General features: G+C 38.4%; 1 protein-coding gene across 1 annotated transcript in view; it reads right to left on the bottom strand.

The window, feature by feature from the left end:
- The window catches only part of LOC124254007 (disco-interacting protein 2-like), a 92,883-nt gene extending 74,527 nt beyond the window's left edge, over positions 1 to 18,356 (bottom strand). Inside the window, 1 exon segment of the mRNA XM_046687871.1 lies at positions 18,168 to 18,356. Within this exon segment, the coding sequence (XP_046543827.1) occupies positions 18,168 to 18,252 (85 nt within the window). The 5' untranslated portion in view covers positions 18,253 to 18,356.
- Between the last annotated feature and the right edge of the window lie 622 nt (positions 18,357 to 18,978).

The raw sequence follows: 18,978 nt of genomic DNA on the forward strand, positions 1-18,978 counted from the left end.
CTCTGGTCGGCTAACCTCTTCACTCCCGAGCAATTATATCTACACAATACCAACAGGTGCAGACTCTGGTCCTGCTAGACTGGTCAGGGAATTCACCCCAGGCCTATATGGGACAGCCTGTGGAAACAAGTTTAGGTTTGCAGTGCTGTTTATAATGCTGATGTAAACTATGGGCTCATACTTGTAAAACCATTGTCCAGCCAATCTGTGAAGGTAGCCTTCAAGTCAGACATTTTGAACATATATGTTTGAAATCCGATGGCTAACTTGCAAAATAAAACCACAGCAAGATTGATGTCTGTGCTTTCCATGAATATATTTCTTATCCTTTATAACAGTTACATTTTCTGTGTCAAAAAAAACAATGTACCGGTAATTGTATATGCTACAGGTCCTCCCAGATCTCACAGATTTTATTAGCAAAATACCATCATAATATATGGTTGAACCCATGTTCAGTGTAGTCCCTCAATCCAGCATTAATATAAGGAGTAAAAACCATCGGACACTGATTAATGAACTATGCATTGAACCATAGAAAAATGCTATTATTCTTCACAGTAGTGAGCACAGTCAGGGGAAGGGAATACACATCGATCAAACCTTGGATGAAACAGCTTTTCCATTCAGTTCATTCGATTCAAAAAATATATTTTATACTGTGACCTATTTCAGATTTATATGTCAAATTCAGTTCAACTTGATTTCAAAACATAATATCGTAAAAATGGCCTGAACTGTGGTGTGCACCAGCAGATTCTGCAACCAGTCTTCATAGATCAATCTCCATAGCAACACAGCGCACTTTCAATGTCAACAAAGGGAACAAAATATCTCCCTGCTCAAATCTTGTGAAAGTACAAGCCACTAAGTGTGACCTCCACCTTGCTTCCCATCACCTAGACATGCTTCAGCAAGTGACGGGGATATCATTGTAGAACACATTTAGATGCTTTTGGCACGTTAAGTGCATGGACAAAATGCCAAATTATTACCAAATGCAAATTAAAAAACTTTCTCCACACTTCAATTTACAGTCCGCTCATAAATGCACTAAAACCATGCCAAGATAACTTCTAAATATCAATGGTCAATCAGTAACTACAACATAGTTACGACCTTTAACCTACCCATAATTATGTCTCATGCAAACCGGCCATGTTGTGTGGGCCATGGAGGATGACTGAAGTCCTGTTCAAGGCCATAAATCTTACAGAATGACTGCTTAATCGGGTCTTCAGTTCTCAAAATCTGATTAACAAATCCCAAGCGCAAGGAGAAGCACTTAAAACAGGGGTGGTAATAGAAAATGGCGTGATGAATATGTTAAAGATTACTCTGAAAATCAAATAAGGCCATTTTCTCATCTGAAATGTTCAGTTATACTCCAATCCCATCCAAACAAAATTTATGATGTCTAATTTTGCAAATATCATTTGAATATAAATTATATTTCCCAGAAATTTGTTGTAATTGTTCAACATGTCCAGTACTAAGATACTGCATGATCGGAAACAAATAATATCAGCTGTGGTCCCTTAACAAAGGCATACAAAAGATAACAAAAGCTTATGGATGCTGAAATGATTCAAACTATTTCAATTAAAGCACACACTTATCTTTTTTCATATTTATGTTCTGAAATATGAAATACATCCATGTACAGGCACTGAGGCAGTCAAAATTTCTTCACTAATTAAGTCTGATTCAGACAAGGACCTTCCTCCCCGCCCATAAGCATTAGTCATGATATACATTTTGTGTTTCACTTTGTGCTGGTTCATTTGTCACCATGGAACGACAAATTTAAGACCAATGACATGCAATAAGTAGTTTGTAGAACTCCAACTATTTGCAAGTATACCAACCAGGCAAATCTGTGAAAGAGCAGTTAAGTGATGTTCATGATACTACAGTGCCCTAATGTGTATAACGGGACAGATCTACTGGTGATTACACTACGGACAGTGTCTAAATGCTATCAGAACAGGCATCTTTTACAGCATATGACCATCAGAAATTAGCAGAATAACTTCTCCTTCCCATATTCATAATTTAAGTAGCTAATGTGTGCCACTATTTTGTTACATGTGAGTTTAAAAAAACACTTACCTACTTCCGTATTTTCAGAAACTACATAAAGAACCATGTTGTTGGGCTGTAAGAACCTGGATTGTTTTCATATATCGCCTCATTTTCAATTGATAATAACTAATCTGGAGTAAAAGAAACCAATCCATGCAGTCTCTCTGACTAAGTAGTAAGACAAGGAGATTGTTCAACTCCTTCACCATTAGCATTATTTACATCTAATTCCATATCTACAGTTCAGCTTCAACACATGTCAGGCTTTAATCTAACAACAGACATGACCCAGGGAATGACTTAATTGAGTTAAATGAGATGCTTAAAAACATTTCAGATTTATCACAGCTTAGAAACATTTCAGATTTATCACCACCTAGAAACATTTCACATTTATCACCATGGTTCACTCTTTGGTTTGCTGTTTGATACCACACTCGGCAATATCCCTGCTATATCATGACAGTCTGTAAAATAATTGAGCCTGGACCAGACAATCCAGTGATCAAAAGTATGAGTATCAGTCTACACAATTGGGATACGATGACATGTGTGACAAAGGTGGAAGACATTTTCCATCGTCATTAAAACCAAGAGCATATGTATGGCATTGTCAAATGAATGAAAATTGTTGTTGGCAATGAGGTGACTCCACATTCAACAAGAATACTGGCCACATCATGTCATCAGATCAGTAGACAAGGGCATACATTTCTGGGTTAAAATTGTAAGTCTTGGTATCTGCAGGTTTGTTGTTGCAATATTTGAATCCAAGATCCCCTTCATCCTTATATCATAAGGACTAAGACAACGACGCCTTGGCTTTCACACCCAGCCTAAACAATGTATGTATTTCATTAAAGCTATTGCAACAAACAGAAAAATTATCTTGATCAGGTACTGATCATCCTGATAGAAAACTGCATCTTATACAGCTTGAAGTGAACAAGTGGTTCCACATTTCCGCAAGGTATAAAGAGTTTACAAATTATATCTTTCTGCTGACAAAACTGAATCTGTAGCTTTTCATCACTTTGTCAATTGAATCATTAATGATTTGTTTTTAAGACAGGAAACATGTTAAGCTTGACTACTGAATATAGGACACTGTACTTCAATTGTATTTCATGCAAAAGGTATATTTGACAGAACTCTCAGACAAACAATATCTTATCAGGACATGAAGGTATGTCCTATATACGATGATGCACAAAAAGCCCAGGATCAATATCATTGTCTCACAGTAATGTATTGTTGCTTTCCTCTATATATAACAGTAAAGCCACTTACACATCAATCACTACAATTTCAGCCCCCTAAATACCACTCCATGGGGCACATAAGCCAAAAGATACATTCAAAGTTTAAAGAAGCAGGTACTGTATGCATCTAGAGCTTGATATACATCTTTAGTCCTTTATTCTTCTCTCCTTGCAATCAATCAGTGGTGTATGCAAGATGGATTATGTGGGCACTGCTGTGACGATCAATTACGGCACACACAGAGGATGAATACACATATATACAAAGTCAGATTGCTGCTGCCATGTGTTAGTCATCTGGCTAATTACAGGCAGTAGCTTAACACTGCAGCTTACATAGAAACAGGATTGAAAGCTACCTTCAGACTGGCCAAGCAGACAAGAAGTTATCTAAGCGTTCAATACAACAGGGAATCTCTGTTACGAAACCAGGGTAATCAAGCAATTATGTCAAATAACATTACTCGAGTTTAACGACATAAACTACATCCCTCAAATATGTTTTATGTACTGGATTTGTGAGGAACGATCCACATTGTCTGGGTAAATGAGAACACACTCGCATGCGTCTCCTACAGAATACAAAAGATTTAATAAGGGTGATGTTCTTACATAAACCTGTCGACAGCAAGTGAACTTGTTTACACTAATCATTCAACCTTAACACCCTTTCTACTGAATATTTCTGTGTGATATTCTCATAACACTCCGCTGATGTTCATTCAGAATATGTTATCATATGTGACACACATTCCTACCTGACATACATCTGAGATAAACCAAACTGTATTCATATAACAGTCTGAACAGGTATTATACTATAAACCACGACGACAGACAGAAAGCCATCTGAAGAATCAAAACAGTTTGCTGAAAACTAAGACTGTCAATTGTTCTAAACATTCAAAACCAAATCATATACTTAGGAGTGAGTGAGTGAATATGGTTTTATGACACTTTTAGCAATATTCCAGCAATATCACGGCGGTGGACACCAGAAATAGGCTTCACACATTGTGCCCATGTGGGAATCGAACCCGGGTCTTCAGCGTGCCGAGCTGACGCTTTAACCACTAGGCTACCCCACCACCCCATATACTTTGGAATTCCAGACATACAACCCTAGAATGTGTGAGTGACCATGAGTGTGAACTATTCATGCCATGTCAGCATTTTCAAATTCTTAATGCTTCCATAAACAAACACAAAAGTGTGGAAAAACATCCAACCTCCTCTTAAAAAGATAGAGATCGAATATTTGTATTATGATTGTTTTTGTTCTTAAGGTGAAAGACACCTTGAGCTGGAAGAGAAATCCACAAACTGATCAGAATGGAAACAATGCTGGAGACTATCCAGGGAATTTCTTTTCAGGTGATAAATATGCACACCTACATCTACCTAAACTCTGATCTTCGGAATCCCCCATTTCCCTGACTACCAGCCGCCTACTCCCCTGACACGTAGCCATCACAAAGCACGATAACAATGGCATATTTCACTCCCAGCTGAGAGGCTTGCTGCAGACAAGCAGTGCAGTCTTCACGTGTGCATTACAGAAATAAACAAAGTGGAGAACAGCCGGCCATGAAAGACAGCGACATCATCAAGATTTCATAAATAGACTAGTTCTCCCTGTCCTAATGAATCAGGGTTGTTGCAACCTGTTTGTAATCACTTCTCATCTGTGAATAATTAACTAGTGTAGATGAAAAATACTGAACAGGTTATCTAGGCGACTGAGCTTTGAGGAAGGAAATAAGTTGCAGAATAGAAAAGGGCATCGATTAGGGTTTGATTACATGATTGACACAGATTTCATGAAACACGATCCATGGTTTAACTGGAAGTTACTTCACTGCCAGGGATTGTCCTCAGGAGCTTTGAAACACATAAAACGGACAAAGCACTATTTCAAATAATTATCTGTCAGTAACCTACTGAATAAGTGAAACCCTATCCATGTTTCCATGAAATCTCTGCCAAAAGTAGGGTCAATCATGGTAACATTTTCCCTTTGAACGTGGAAACTGCTTCAAAGTGTGACGTATATTGTCTGTATGCATCCATAGTGGTGAGACATGAATACACAATGTATGTGATCCAGACTACCAGTGGGTTTGACTGCTGACTTTAAGCTGCGATTAGGAGCTTCATTCTGAAAGTGTTGGTTCGAATCCTGGATGGTTTTCAACTCCAAAACGTACCAGAATCTGTACTTTACTGAGACGTGATACCCCAAATATACCACATACACTTCCAGAAACATGTCTCCATGATAATCCAAGCAAATTGAGGTCAACAATCTGATGTAGTTATCATCTGCACCAACAGCACAGTAAACCACACAAAGATAACATGATACACCCCTGGTGGTATCAGTGTGAACATGATGTCGGTGATATCATGATATACAATACCAATTCACAGCACTTCTTAGTAAAATCAAGATATGACACAGATGTAAAAAAGGTATATTTCAGACCAACCTACAACCAACCATGAGAAACGGACAGCAGTCTCAAACTTGAACCAAATAAGTACTGCTGTCTTGTAAGTGAAATGTACCGACATATGTACTTGAAGATATTAAAGGTTTCATCCTTCGTCGTCTTTGAGAGAACACTAAGACTGTGTATTCCAATTTTCCTAGGTGTATAATTTAAGCTTGAAAACAAACACCAACATGCACCATGACCAACTGTTCCTGTGAAGTGCACATAGTTCTGTTTTCAGATTCAAAAACAAATAACTTTGTGAAAAATAACATAAACATACAAACGCAAATGTTAATATTTGAGAAACAGATTTCATGCACATTTGAAATGGACGACAATCCATATGGCAAAGAATTAAGTGTTTTTCTAGGCGAGTATGCGTCATGTTAACTGGGACGGTTGCATATGAAGAGTTAATTACAAGCCTGTTATATGCATTAACATGTTCATAGCAAAACCATCAGTAATTACTTCCTGTGGTTGAGGAATCAATAATTAATCCTTCGTATCAGCTGAAACATCAGGCAGGGCTAGCAACCTGTCCTCAAGTGCATCTTATCCAAATTATTCAATCTTGAAACACTTCAGAACAATTAGACACCTCATACACACCATGTCGTGTACGTCAATAGATGCTTAGGATCTTGAGAAATATAATGTAAACATATAAACTTTGACAGTTGTACCTAAAATAAGGTTGGCTATCGATATAGGTCGAATAGAAAGATAAGATTTCATTAACTCAATATTGATTATCAATAAATATCAGAGATGTAACTTTAAGCAAAAGTGAAAAAAAAACGTTTGAAAGTCATTACTGGTCAGTGGTGACACATTTATACATGGATTACTTACAAAAACAGCATTCTGAATATAACTGGCTCTTGAACATATACAGAGATGTGTATTTATTAGCTGAGGAAGAAGCAAGAGAGAGCTAACCAGTACACATATAGATCTAGTAAGGATTTTTCAACGGGACCAAAACCATTATTTCATGACAATAGTTTATATAAGATAGTGATAGCACAATTTTCATATTGATATTCCTAAATTCACATCTTCCAATCAGCGATATTTCTGATTATCGATCTTTTTAGCTAGCCCTGGTCTAAACTGCCCGAACAGTTTCTGACTGACATTTCAAACTTTGCTGCAATACACAAAACCAATCTGGCAAGCACTGGCAGTGAATTACCATTTATCAATTGCTTCTATCAAATTACAAACTTGGAGTTGAGACAGACCTGTTGTGATTTTTTTCCCTGCTGGTGAATTTGAACAGAATTTCAGGAATATATCATGAAAGTGTGTCAGCTTTGTGTTGGACAAAGTGAAGCAGGTCACAGGTTTACCACTTTGATAAAATCCACAAACATGGCGATGAGTGACATTGGCTTGCCACATCTGGATTCAAACCAAATAGACAGCAATGTTATCCAACTATATACAGTGACTGTATATAGTTGGATAACATTGCTGAGTCTTATGATAGAGGTACAGCCATAGTCACTGGTCAACATGTGGCCAGATCAACAGTTATGGGGGAGGAGGGGTCAGTGTGGCCACTATGATTGTTTCAGGTTAGAATAGGTCCTCAGCAGCCTATGCTGGTTGTAAGAAGTGACTTTATGGATCCGGTGGTCATTACGATCATAACATCATAACATTATTGGATGTTTGCTCCAAACTTGATTCTTTCCAGACTACTCACAGGTAGCTGGAATATTGGTGAAGATGGCATTAAACAACACATACTCACAATGTCCCAAATATCTTGTGATACTGACAGACCCAAAGTATACAAGGAAGGATAATATATACATATATGGAAATACAAATGATATAACAGGGTTTTACGGGACACATGATTCCTGTGTATTGGACGCAGAAATTTGATGATGTACCCCCAAACTAAAATCATGTGCATCCATATGGACGCAACATAATTTTCTTCTGGGAAAGAACTTTATGAATCTGTAATGATATCCCATATTGAAATATAAACATTCTGTTTACAATCATTATTCTAATGACATTGAAAGTAATGCATATTATAACATAATCATTATCAAATGGGAAGCATCCATGATCATTGATTTCATGCAAATTGATGGACTCCCAATTTTAAATGGACTCTAAAAAGAATATGCCCTGAGTCCCCAGGACTCCCAGTTTCGAAGAGCTATGTAAAACCCTGATATAAATACATATGACCAACTACATAGAATTATGTTCCATCTTACACAACATGGAAATATATGCTCATAAGCCATATGCTGGTTTGGTTTGGTTGTTGTTAAACGCCACAGTCAGCATTATTCCAGCTATATGGCGTCAGTCTATGAATAATCGAGTCTAGACCAGGCAATCCAGTGATCAACACTGGAGCATCGATCTACGCAATTGGGGTACAATGACATGGGTCAACCAAGTCAGCGAGCCCGACCGTAGTTGACTATTATGACAAGCATGGGTTGCTGAAAACCAATTCTAACTCGGATCTTCACAGGTCCATATTGAAAATACATGCGCTGTACTTGGTCTGGATTACACTCTATCAGCAGTGTCCAAGCTGCATTGTGACAGCTGCAGTGGTATTGTTTCAGCAGCACTGGTGTCATGATGTCATCTGCTGTGTCATCATTGCGACAGCTGCAGTGGTGTCATGATGTCATCTGCTGTGTCATCATTGTGTCAGCTGCATTGTGTCAACTTCCTTGGAGCTACTGAACCCTAAACCACCACACAAGTCAACACAATAACATTGAACACTGTCTGAAGCAGAATATCAGAGTTGTTGATCTACTTCAGGGCTCAGATATCTTATCAATAGACAATGACTGTATACTCCCATTCTGAAACTTCAACCTAAACAATTCACAAAACCTTATGCGTCACAAACCTGGAGAGCATTACAGAGTGACAATATTAACACAAAAAATAGTAGGTCATAATGACCTACTGTTGCTATGACAAACTGATCTTTACCAAGAGTAGTAAAACACACCAGGTGACATTCAGTATTACATCAGTGCAATCACTATCATAAAACTAATGTAAAAATCGTCTCTTTCATAATTGATGATACACTGCAATGCCCAGGAGTGAGGAGACAATTACTGCTGCACTCCTATTGAGGCTAAAAGACCCATGATGCAGGTGATAATACTGATATTTACCACTTTTGTGAACCCCATACACAAGGTCATAACAACATAGACAAACCCAGCAGTATAAATTCATGGTAAATCTGGTATTCAAACCGATGGTCACTGTCTTCTGCCACACAAAAGGGACAAAACTCTGCACAGCAAATTGCTGAATGTTAGACAAAAACAAAAACAAAAACAAAGAAGAAACACCTGGTCATTTTGAAAATGTACTCCGGATGAGAAAACACACACAATTATTTGTGTTGGTGGCATGACAAGTGAATAAGTGATACTGAATATTCCTCAACAATATATAAGCAATCGAAGACAAACATTTCAGCTGCAACAGTAGATCCACCTGCGCCAGTAAAATGGCAATGGGGGTATTTGACATTTGCATGAACTAGTTCTCCAGTAACCTGCACACTTATCTGCAGCCACACGCTTGTATCCCTTCATGGCACACTCGAGGTAACTCTCTCACCATGTGGTTCTGTTGTTGCCAAATATTACACTAAATGAAGGTATCAATTATTATGTAAAAAGTATTAATGCCAAAAAACATTAGGTTTTGCTGAAATTCATGTACCTATATTTCTAGATTCCAAAGCCAACAAAATATCACTTACATGTGCTGCTGCCAATATATATTTAATTTCTTTACAATGATGTTCGGACAGCAAGTTGCTTACATTATTATGTGATCCAGAAATAAAGTTGGGTAGCTTAAACCTCACAGGGCAGTTTCAGAAGAATCATATTAGCTCATCACTCAAAATTGCATATACTTGTCATGTCCCTGGTCCAGCACACTGCTGACACATGCCCTGACCTGCATATATCACAGTAGGAGGCTGAATATTTCCTCCCGTCACCATGATGCACGGTATACATGGTGAAACTGGCACAGGGTCCCCTGTACAACATGCCCCAGAGTCATCACCACGGTGTCACCATGTACTGGCAGATTTCCTGTCAATATGATGCATCCTAGTAATTGCAACAAATATCATATACAGGGTATGCTGTCCTTTTTCTAGAAATTAAACAAAATAAAAAAATAAAAAATAAAAATCTGTTCACTTCAAACCTACAGCTTCACAGAACTATCTGTACTTATGGTCAAGTTACTGATAATCTGTAAAACAAATGGTTCTACAAACCAACCAACCTATCATTATATAAGCATGAAATTCCTGTCAGACGTAAGTAGTCCATCATCAAGGGTCAATTCACAGACACAACAAAATACATATATTCAATGTGTCCAGACAGTCCTCTCCAGTACAGACACTCTGGTCCAACTTTCATCATCTTTGTTCTCATCTGTTGTAACCAGCTATCTTTAACATGGACTGACAATAATTGTCATTTGCAGTGTTAATAACATCTAATAAAAGTGGTTCCTTACATCTTAATTTCAGAGACGATAAAATTTGATTGCTGAGATCACCATACTTTACCAGTGAGTCCTTGCTATATAGCCTTCACTCACACTACAAGAATGCCTTGACCTCTATCAATAGCTACGTCTACAATACAAGTTACTCAGCAGAAAACAAAATATGTACAAGAAGCAAAAGCCCAAAGACTAAACTACCCAATCAGTTCCCCATCAAGAAAGAATGACAAAAACAAAAACACAAAAGATTATCATCAAAATTCAAGTGATAGCACCTTGTAGCCATAAAACTTCAAAGCACTCCTTCTCCAGTACCGTATCGGTTACACTTGACCTCAGCCATTGATCTACTGTACATGGCAGTCACCTCTATACATCTGGGTCCACACAATCTATCGACAACGGCCAAACTCCACCCAAAATATCTTAATCATAGGAATCAGTCTTCTGGGAGTTTGAAAATATACAAGTCAGTGAAATATTACTATGATTAGCTATACCACATGATTTTGTCAGATCACAGATAACAGATTATAAATAACATTGTCTGATAGCTGGCATTCTACTGATCCTATTGAATTAGGATTGTTCAAGTGCATATATTTCATCACGGAACACTGCAAAGTTGAATATCCTGCACTTTACTCAGAAATAGCATTCTACAACAAATTGCCTAGCTGAAGCAGAAACTAACAGGAATATGAACAGGATGTGTTAATGATATCTGTGGAGATTCAGACTTTTCTACAGCACTGATGGTATCATAAAATGTCCTGAAGAATTTAGTCAAATGTCATCATGGTCATAATAATAATATTAACATAAGAAAAATCAAAAACAAAGTTGATAAACTCATTTAATTATAAGAAATTTCTACAAGTCCTAAGGCATGTACAGATAACACAAGCATTGAATAATTTGGCTGGGATCATAAGACGTAAGCTGTTTTTCTGCAAACTATAAAACGTGGCCATGAAACACATTACTGAGGACCAAATCAACACTATAGGTAGCATATGTACAAAACATGACAGTAAAGCTAGGAAACACAGATGTGACACAGTTAAAACTACGGCCATCTGTATGGCACCAACATTCCAGCTGACACAAACCTTCTCTCCCTGATGCACAGTGACTGGTACACTCAGCTGACCCGCTCCATCTGATAAACTTAGGTTTGTTACGCTGACCTCAAGATCCTGAGCAAGGAAATGATTTAGGCGAGACAAGTATGTTACATGACCTTGTATATTGTTCCAATAGACTCACCCTATACACAAATCAGTTACACTATTTCAGGAATGGCGGCATTTGTTTTAATAACCTTATTTGCTGATAGCGTGACCTACAGCAGCTAAGTTGTTAGATCCATGATAATTGCAAATTTTAGTCATAAAGTATCTCAAATACTTCAACTTTGAAAGAGTGAGTTGGTTTTAATACCTATTTTAACAGTATTTCATTGATACCACGTATACCATGATTGTATGAACGGAAACAGTAGGGAAAAGTCCAAAGCAATATCCTGACATACCTAAGGCAGGTAACTGCATGGTGAATTTTATTACCCATGTGGTCAACGTATGGGTAGTTGCATACTAATCTCGTACATCACACGAGTGTTGTATCACATTGACCTGTGTCATAACGACTTGACCTGATATTCCAACGATTTGATTGGATAACCGATGACCTCTCAATTAGGTCACTTTTTCATTCATAACAAACACGTGAATTCATTCATTCTACAAGTTATATGCATTGTGGGAATGTAAACATTGCGAACGTTGCCGTATTGCCGTATAACATAAACGCAAAGTTTCCACCAGTGATGTTAGCCAAGTGAAGCAACTGTAAACTAAGAAACAGGATGCTAAGGAGAAGTTTAATGTAGGAGGCTGTGCGAGGCGTGGACAACTGACATGCATCGTGACATCAGTTACCAAGGGGGGCAGACGAGCAAGGCCTAGTGACGTCAGTACAGTGTGACATCATGCAAAAAGTGTACAACAGAACAACATTCTTCCGCAACCCCTTTATGAAACCGGTTTCGGTTTGAAACCATGCAAATAACAAAAATATATTTTGTCAATTTAATGCATGTACAACGTGTGTAATAAATAAAATACAACACAAGGTCTCATAACATACGAATTATACGAAACTCGTGACCTCCCTATGCTTTCTGACCTAGCTTTCGCTCGGTCAGATACCATAGGAAGGACACTCATTTCGTATATTTCGTATGTAATGAGACCTCGTGTAGTATTCTCTATGTACGCAGTCTTCAGTCGCATATGCCTAAACATATTAAAACACACTGAGCTAGTTTCTGACTACCGTGTCTAATCTCTACAGCAAGAGACCAAACTCCCTCTATGTTTCAATACCACTGTCCAAAACAACAGACATGACTAGGTATCTTTATTTACCATGTACATTAACATCTTTAAAAAGGTCCTTTAATTAAGACAGTGAAGCAAATAACCTCAAAGAGACCAGGAGAACTCATATATGAATATTGAAAACTACACAAGTCTTTGAAAGGTGTTTACAAAAGCAACATTTCAGAACCATCCTAAAACGACCTGAGTCAGGTCCAGCCAAACAGGGGTGGGTGGTGGGGTAGCCGTGTGACTAGAGCATTCGCTTGTCACCCGGGTTCAATTCCCCACTTGGGTACAATGTGTGAAGCCTATATCTGGTGTCCCTTGCCGTGATATTGCTGGAATATTGCTAAAAGTGGCATAAAACTAAACTCACTCACACCAGACAAACCAGTAGCTGTGTACATGAGGAAAGACCCATGCTATCTGGGTGTAGCAACATACAATATAGAAAACAGAATAGAAGGTGGGCCATTCCGGTAGAACCCTACTTCCTGCAGATAAGGGAATCAGTTATGTCTCAAATGGGGAAGTGAATTGAAATTACATTCTTCCCTGAAAAGCAAACAGCTATTTGCACACCAAATACATCACAAATTACCTGACCAAGTACATATATTATCAAAATACACCACCACCACTATGATTTGTAACAATGAAAATGTCTGAAGACCTCAAGAGGTGAGGTGAGATGAAATTGGGTTTAACGTCGTGCTGGAGAATATTTCGCTCATATGACGACGTGCATGTGTGTGTATGTGTATGTGCGGCTGCTTGTACTAGCCCACACTTAAGCTGGTTTTATAGTGCTAGCCCACTGAGATACCATGCCGCAGTAAAGCATGAATACCCCACTCAGACACATTATACTGACTCCGAGCCGACCAATCCTTGTTGTACCCATTAATGCCGAGAGCCAGGCAGGGACCAACAGAGTACCATATTTTAACTTCTTTTGGTATGACGCGGTCGGGGATCGAACCCGCGAACACCTCAAGAGCCAACCTGTGAGTCAAGTAATACTAATAGTGTATCACATGAGCGAGTGGTATTTAGACGTTGTGAACTATGCGACAGCTACATCAAGACTACCTGCAACTGCATCTACAACCACACAAACCTATGGTCAGTGATGTGGTAATCAAATATATAAGGCTTGACCAGGTAATCCAGGGATTGATACTACGAGCAATGATTCACAGTTTACAGTAACTTGCCACCCAATCCACCAGGTAGCTATTTCAGCCAGCATTAGAACATGTACTGATGAGGTATGGGGATCATCTTCCATGACAAACATAGTTACAAAAAACGGATTACAAGAAATAATGAAACTGCTTAACGGAAATTATCTAGAGACAATATGGCAATCAACAGGACATCTCAAGTCATATTGTCACGCCAAAGTTGGGCCACTGCCAACAGTGCATGTATGATCAAAAATTCTTCATGTACAGTTTTAAAATGGCTCAAATTAAATGTAACAGACCCATGAAGATCTGGGTTAGAAATGGTCTTCAGCAACCCATGCTTGTCGTAAGAGGCGACTAATGGGATCGGGAGGTCAGGCTCGCTGGCTTGGTTGACACATGCCCTTGTATCCCAACTGCGTAGATCAATGCTCATGATATGTTAATCACTGGATTGTTTGGTCCAGATTCAGTTATTTACAGACCGCCGCCATATAGCTAGAATATTGCTGAGAGCTATGTTAAACAACAAACCAACCAATCAAATCAAACAAGTCAAAGACTAGAGTATATGGAGTATACACTTGATAGACATCTGCTATACAAGTAAAGACCTCTGACAGAATGCATCACATATCTTGTATTTTCTTCACCAATTATCGGTTCCCAGTGGGTTGGAGTTAATTGAATGAATGGCAGAGCAAGGGTATGACAAAGCTTACCGGTATTCCTAATCCAGAGGTGGGGCCAAGCTGTTCCCTATATCATCCCTGATTAGGCAAGTTTCACTCACACTACACGTCCCATATCTCCTAATTAGCAGCAAGGTGGCCAAAACACAACTGACTTGCTATAAATCATGCTGATTACACAAAACACAAGATACCAAAATAGCAATATTCACTTACATTCTCTCAAATCTGCTGACAGGCAGCTCTGGGTTACACCAGAATATTTATGAAACTGTACGTTCCAGTGAGTGACCAGCGGTCAGTCAGTCAGAACACAACAGAACTGACCAGGCAGCAAGGCAGCCAACTAACAAGGCTTGTCCAGTAGAACAGGAGGCTAGTCTGGCCTGACCAGAGAAAGAATGCTTTCAAGAGGCCAGAGTAATGATGAAGATTGATGACGTGGGTCCGGAGGATACACATACCAGGAAGGGGTGAAATCAATGTGTGTGATACTGTAATCATTACAAACATCCTCATAACAACATAAGATACATGTATGTCTTTAGTCAGAGTTAACTGTGGTAATGGTTTGTCTTGGGTCAACCGGTCATTCTGACTGGCCATACACCTATGCCTCCACTCATACATACAATAACACACTGCACACTTAGATAACTACATAATTGAACCAAACTATGACCTCATTTTGAGGAGACTTATCTGAAATGTACATGACCATAAATATCTTATGACAACAATCCATCCTGTTGAAAGTTTACATTACAAGAGCTAGATATTTGATTCTCTTTGAACTTGCCTGGGCTCTAAGTGATTCAGCCTTAGGCAATTACAACGAAACACTTGTAAGAACAATAATGAATTTTGGTATACTAGACATAGTAGTGTGTACATAATTAGGTCACAAGATCAAATGCCTGAGGCTTACAATAATCCTGTTTATAGTGTGCACTCTAATGTAATAGCTAAGTTTAGATGCATACATGTATATTTCTTCCATTGGAGAGAAAATAAGTCTTGTCAGATCATTTACAGTTATTTAGTTTTGTTGGGTTCTTGTTTCAAACTGACCCAAATACTGACAAATCTTAGAAACACAAGAAGGTCAATCAAATGAGGTTTAAAAGTAAAGGTACATAAACATCAACGTGTTCTTATTCAATTAAGGGTTAAAGTGTAACATAAAGCGATAAATCAAAAGAATACATTCTCCACCCAATGTGAAATTCTCAGGAATATGATATCACGCCCTCAAGTTGGAACACATCTGGTCTACTCAAAGATGGGAACTATTTACATTACAACATCATCTGAGTGTGCACAATCTCTTCATAGAGTCAACCCAGGTCTACACAGCATGAGGGATTAGGCTCAAATGTCAAAACAAACCCACAGGGCCATCGAACAGCTAAGTCAAGCCTTCAGTATCATGTATCTATCTTTACATTTCAGTACTTTGTAGAAGTACATCAGGCTTCTTGTTTAGTTACCATCATATGAATTGTAAATTTCAACCTGGATGGTTTATCAGTTTGCACAGTAGCTTTGTTCTTCCTAAGACTAGGTAGGTTATTTCAGTTCAGGACAAAAGGGGTTGTATCTGCTTAAACATAAACAATGTCAGGAAACTACAAAGGGGCAGGACAGGGCTTGTATCCAGTCAATGAAAATGCCTATTCAGCAAACTAACAACAAAGTGACAACAAAATCTGATTCAAAGATGAGGTACTGATAATTCATAAGCCAGATCCGCATCCAAATGACTTCAAACATTACATCTTTCCAAAAATGTAATTTACTCTGCAAATATTACCTGCAATTGTCAAAGAATTGCAATTTTATTTCCTTATACATCATTTCCCTTCCAATTCAACACCGACAATAAGCATGTGTAATTAAACTAAACCTGCTTATTATGCCTATTACCATTCAAAACTTAGCATGAACATGATGAAAGTCAAGCTCAAGATTTTGGAATTTTCTTGACACAGATACAACAGTAGCAAATTTAAACAGCCCCATTAAATTTCAAACTATACAAATACTACATGCATGATCAGGTGAGGATGAAAAGATTCAAATGTTATGGGCACAGAATAATACTTTCACGCATGAATATTTACAAAGTGAATGATATCCCTACATGTCTCTATTGCAAAATGTGAATATGATACACAGGGAAATTGGTGCACCAAGTGCAATCCTTAGCTGATAACAAATACACTAATATGAAACTACTACAAATGCATGAATTAGAAAGGCCAAGATACCAGTGTTTAAACTAAAGATTACTTCCGTACAGATCCAGCAGACTTCCTGAACAAATTGCAGCCTGGTAATGTTAGCACCACTGTTGATGAGGGACAGTGACACAACTTTCATCGCCATATCATAGTATCAGAACATTTAAGATAACCTTATCCACAGTATAGGAAAAGACTGACTGAGTAAGGTTTTACGCCGTTTTAGCAATATTCCAGCAATATCACGGCGGGGGACACCAGAAATGGGTTTCACAAATTGTACCCATGTGGGGAATCGAACCCGGGCCTTCGGCGTGACGAGCGAACGCTTTAACCACTAGGCTACCCCACCGCCCCGTATAGGAAAAGAACAAGGAGGGGGATAGGGTCCTCGAGGACTTATATAGAATTTGAAGTTTGTGACCACATAAAAATATTTTTTAACATTAGGGTCATGATAATGGCCTCTTGGATTCCATACCAAATTCTGAAAACTAATCAATGAAAATTCATTGTAAACATTTATAATGATAGAATACCACCTAGAATTGTGAACATTTACTATCATGTACAGAACAAGTAACAGATTCAGTAAATGGCTGACGTTTCAGCTTGACACAAATACAGCTTCCACTCAAGGTGTGGTTGTGATGATAAATCTATTTCCTGTGTGGGAAGATAATCATTGAGTTGTATTCCTGTCTATAATATTCACAATAAACACACAATACAATACATTCAAACTTGTAATGACTGTCCCAGTGTTATGATATGTGTTTTTGACAGATCTGACGTGCACCATTGTTTACAATGTTTCTGATGTTCAAGTGAGAGCCCCCTGTTGATGTCTGCTGGATGGGGGTCATTCTAGGTCTAGGTTTACCAAGGATCAGGTGGACTGTATAGCTGAAACATCATGTACATCCTACTAACTAAATATTTCTTAGATGCTCATGAAAGTGCTGTTATGTGGAATATGTCTGCAATCCACTGTCTGAAGGATGTGATTTTTTCACAAATTATCGTTTGCCTCATTTTCGTGTGACTTGTCATTGGCACAGAATTATCATACTGGTGTGGTTGTATTAGTCATAGGGTTAGCATATATTAGGTGTTTGTGTATAAAACATATAGACAAAGTCTTTATGTGCATGAAACAAAAGAATGGAGAAGGAGGGCACGAATTGCCCTAAAAAATTATGAAAGCCGATCCCACGGTTTGCGAACATTGAAATAAATTTCCACATTCTCACCCTCCGAGAGCTCAAGATCGAGTTCTGCCAACTTCTCTCTGACATCTTCGGGCAGTAGGGTAATATCCACTTCTGTATCAGCCATAGTTGTTTTTACTGAGCGACTAAAACAAACGTTGTGTCTTCTACTTTACATCTTCGAATTATGATTGATCCCCGTCGCCATTTTGGGTACTCCACCACACCTAAGTCTCGCGATTTCGAACGAGATCTGACAAGCCGGTGTAATTCTTTTACAGCAACCTAGTGAAATTCTGACACCGTCGCTCACCGTTTAGATCAATCGTTTATTTTCATAAAGTCAGATATCCTTTTCGTGAACTTATACAAGATTGCCATTACATATCAAATCACATTCATTACAAAAATATCTATAAAATGTGCAGCTACCCATAATGTCGTTTTGAAAGTTGGAATGAAAACCGCCTTACGTGTAGCCAGGGATACTCTCTTATAGAGTCTCCCTGGTGTAGCCGGACTATTGCTAAGTGTGGCGTTAAACAACAATCACTGGGAGGGAAAAGTCAAGATTCAGTTAATTGAAGATGTGTGTGTGGTAATTAAATGACAAATAACGTTCACACAAATGTCTCTACCGCTACATAAATTCCAAACCCGTGAAAATTAGAATCGGTTAGAATTGGTTTTCAGTAACACCAGGGATACTCTACAACAGGCCCCCTTACAAAGTCTCCCTGGTAACACATACTTGTCATAAGAGGCGACATACATCATCGGGCGGTCAGGATCGCCGACTTAGTTGACAAATGCCATCGTATCCCAATTGCTCACGCCTTTGATCACTGGATTG

This window comes from Haliotis rubra, unplaced genomic scaffold (genome assembly GCF_003918875.1).
Source record: "Haliotis rubra isolate DU_JTF1 unplaced genomic scaffold, ASM391887v1 Scf56, whole genome shotgun sequence".
Lineage (NCBI taxonomy): Eukaryota > Metazoa > Mollusca > Gastropoda > Lepetellida > Haliotidae > Haliotis > Haliotis rubra.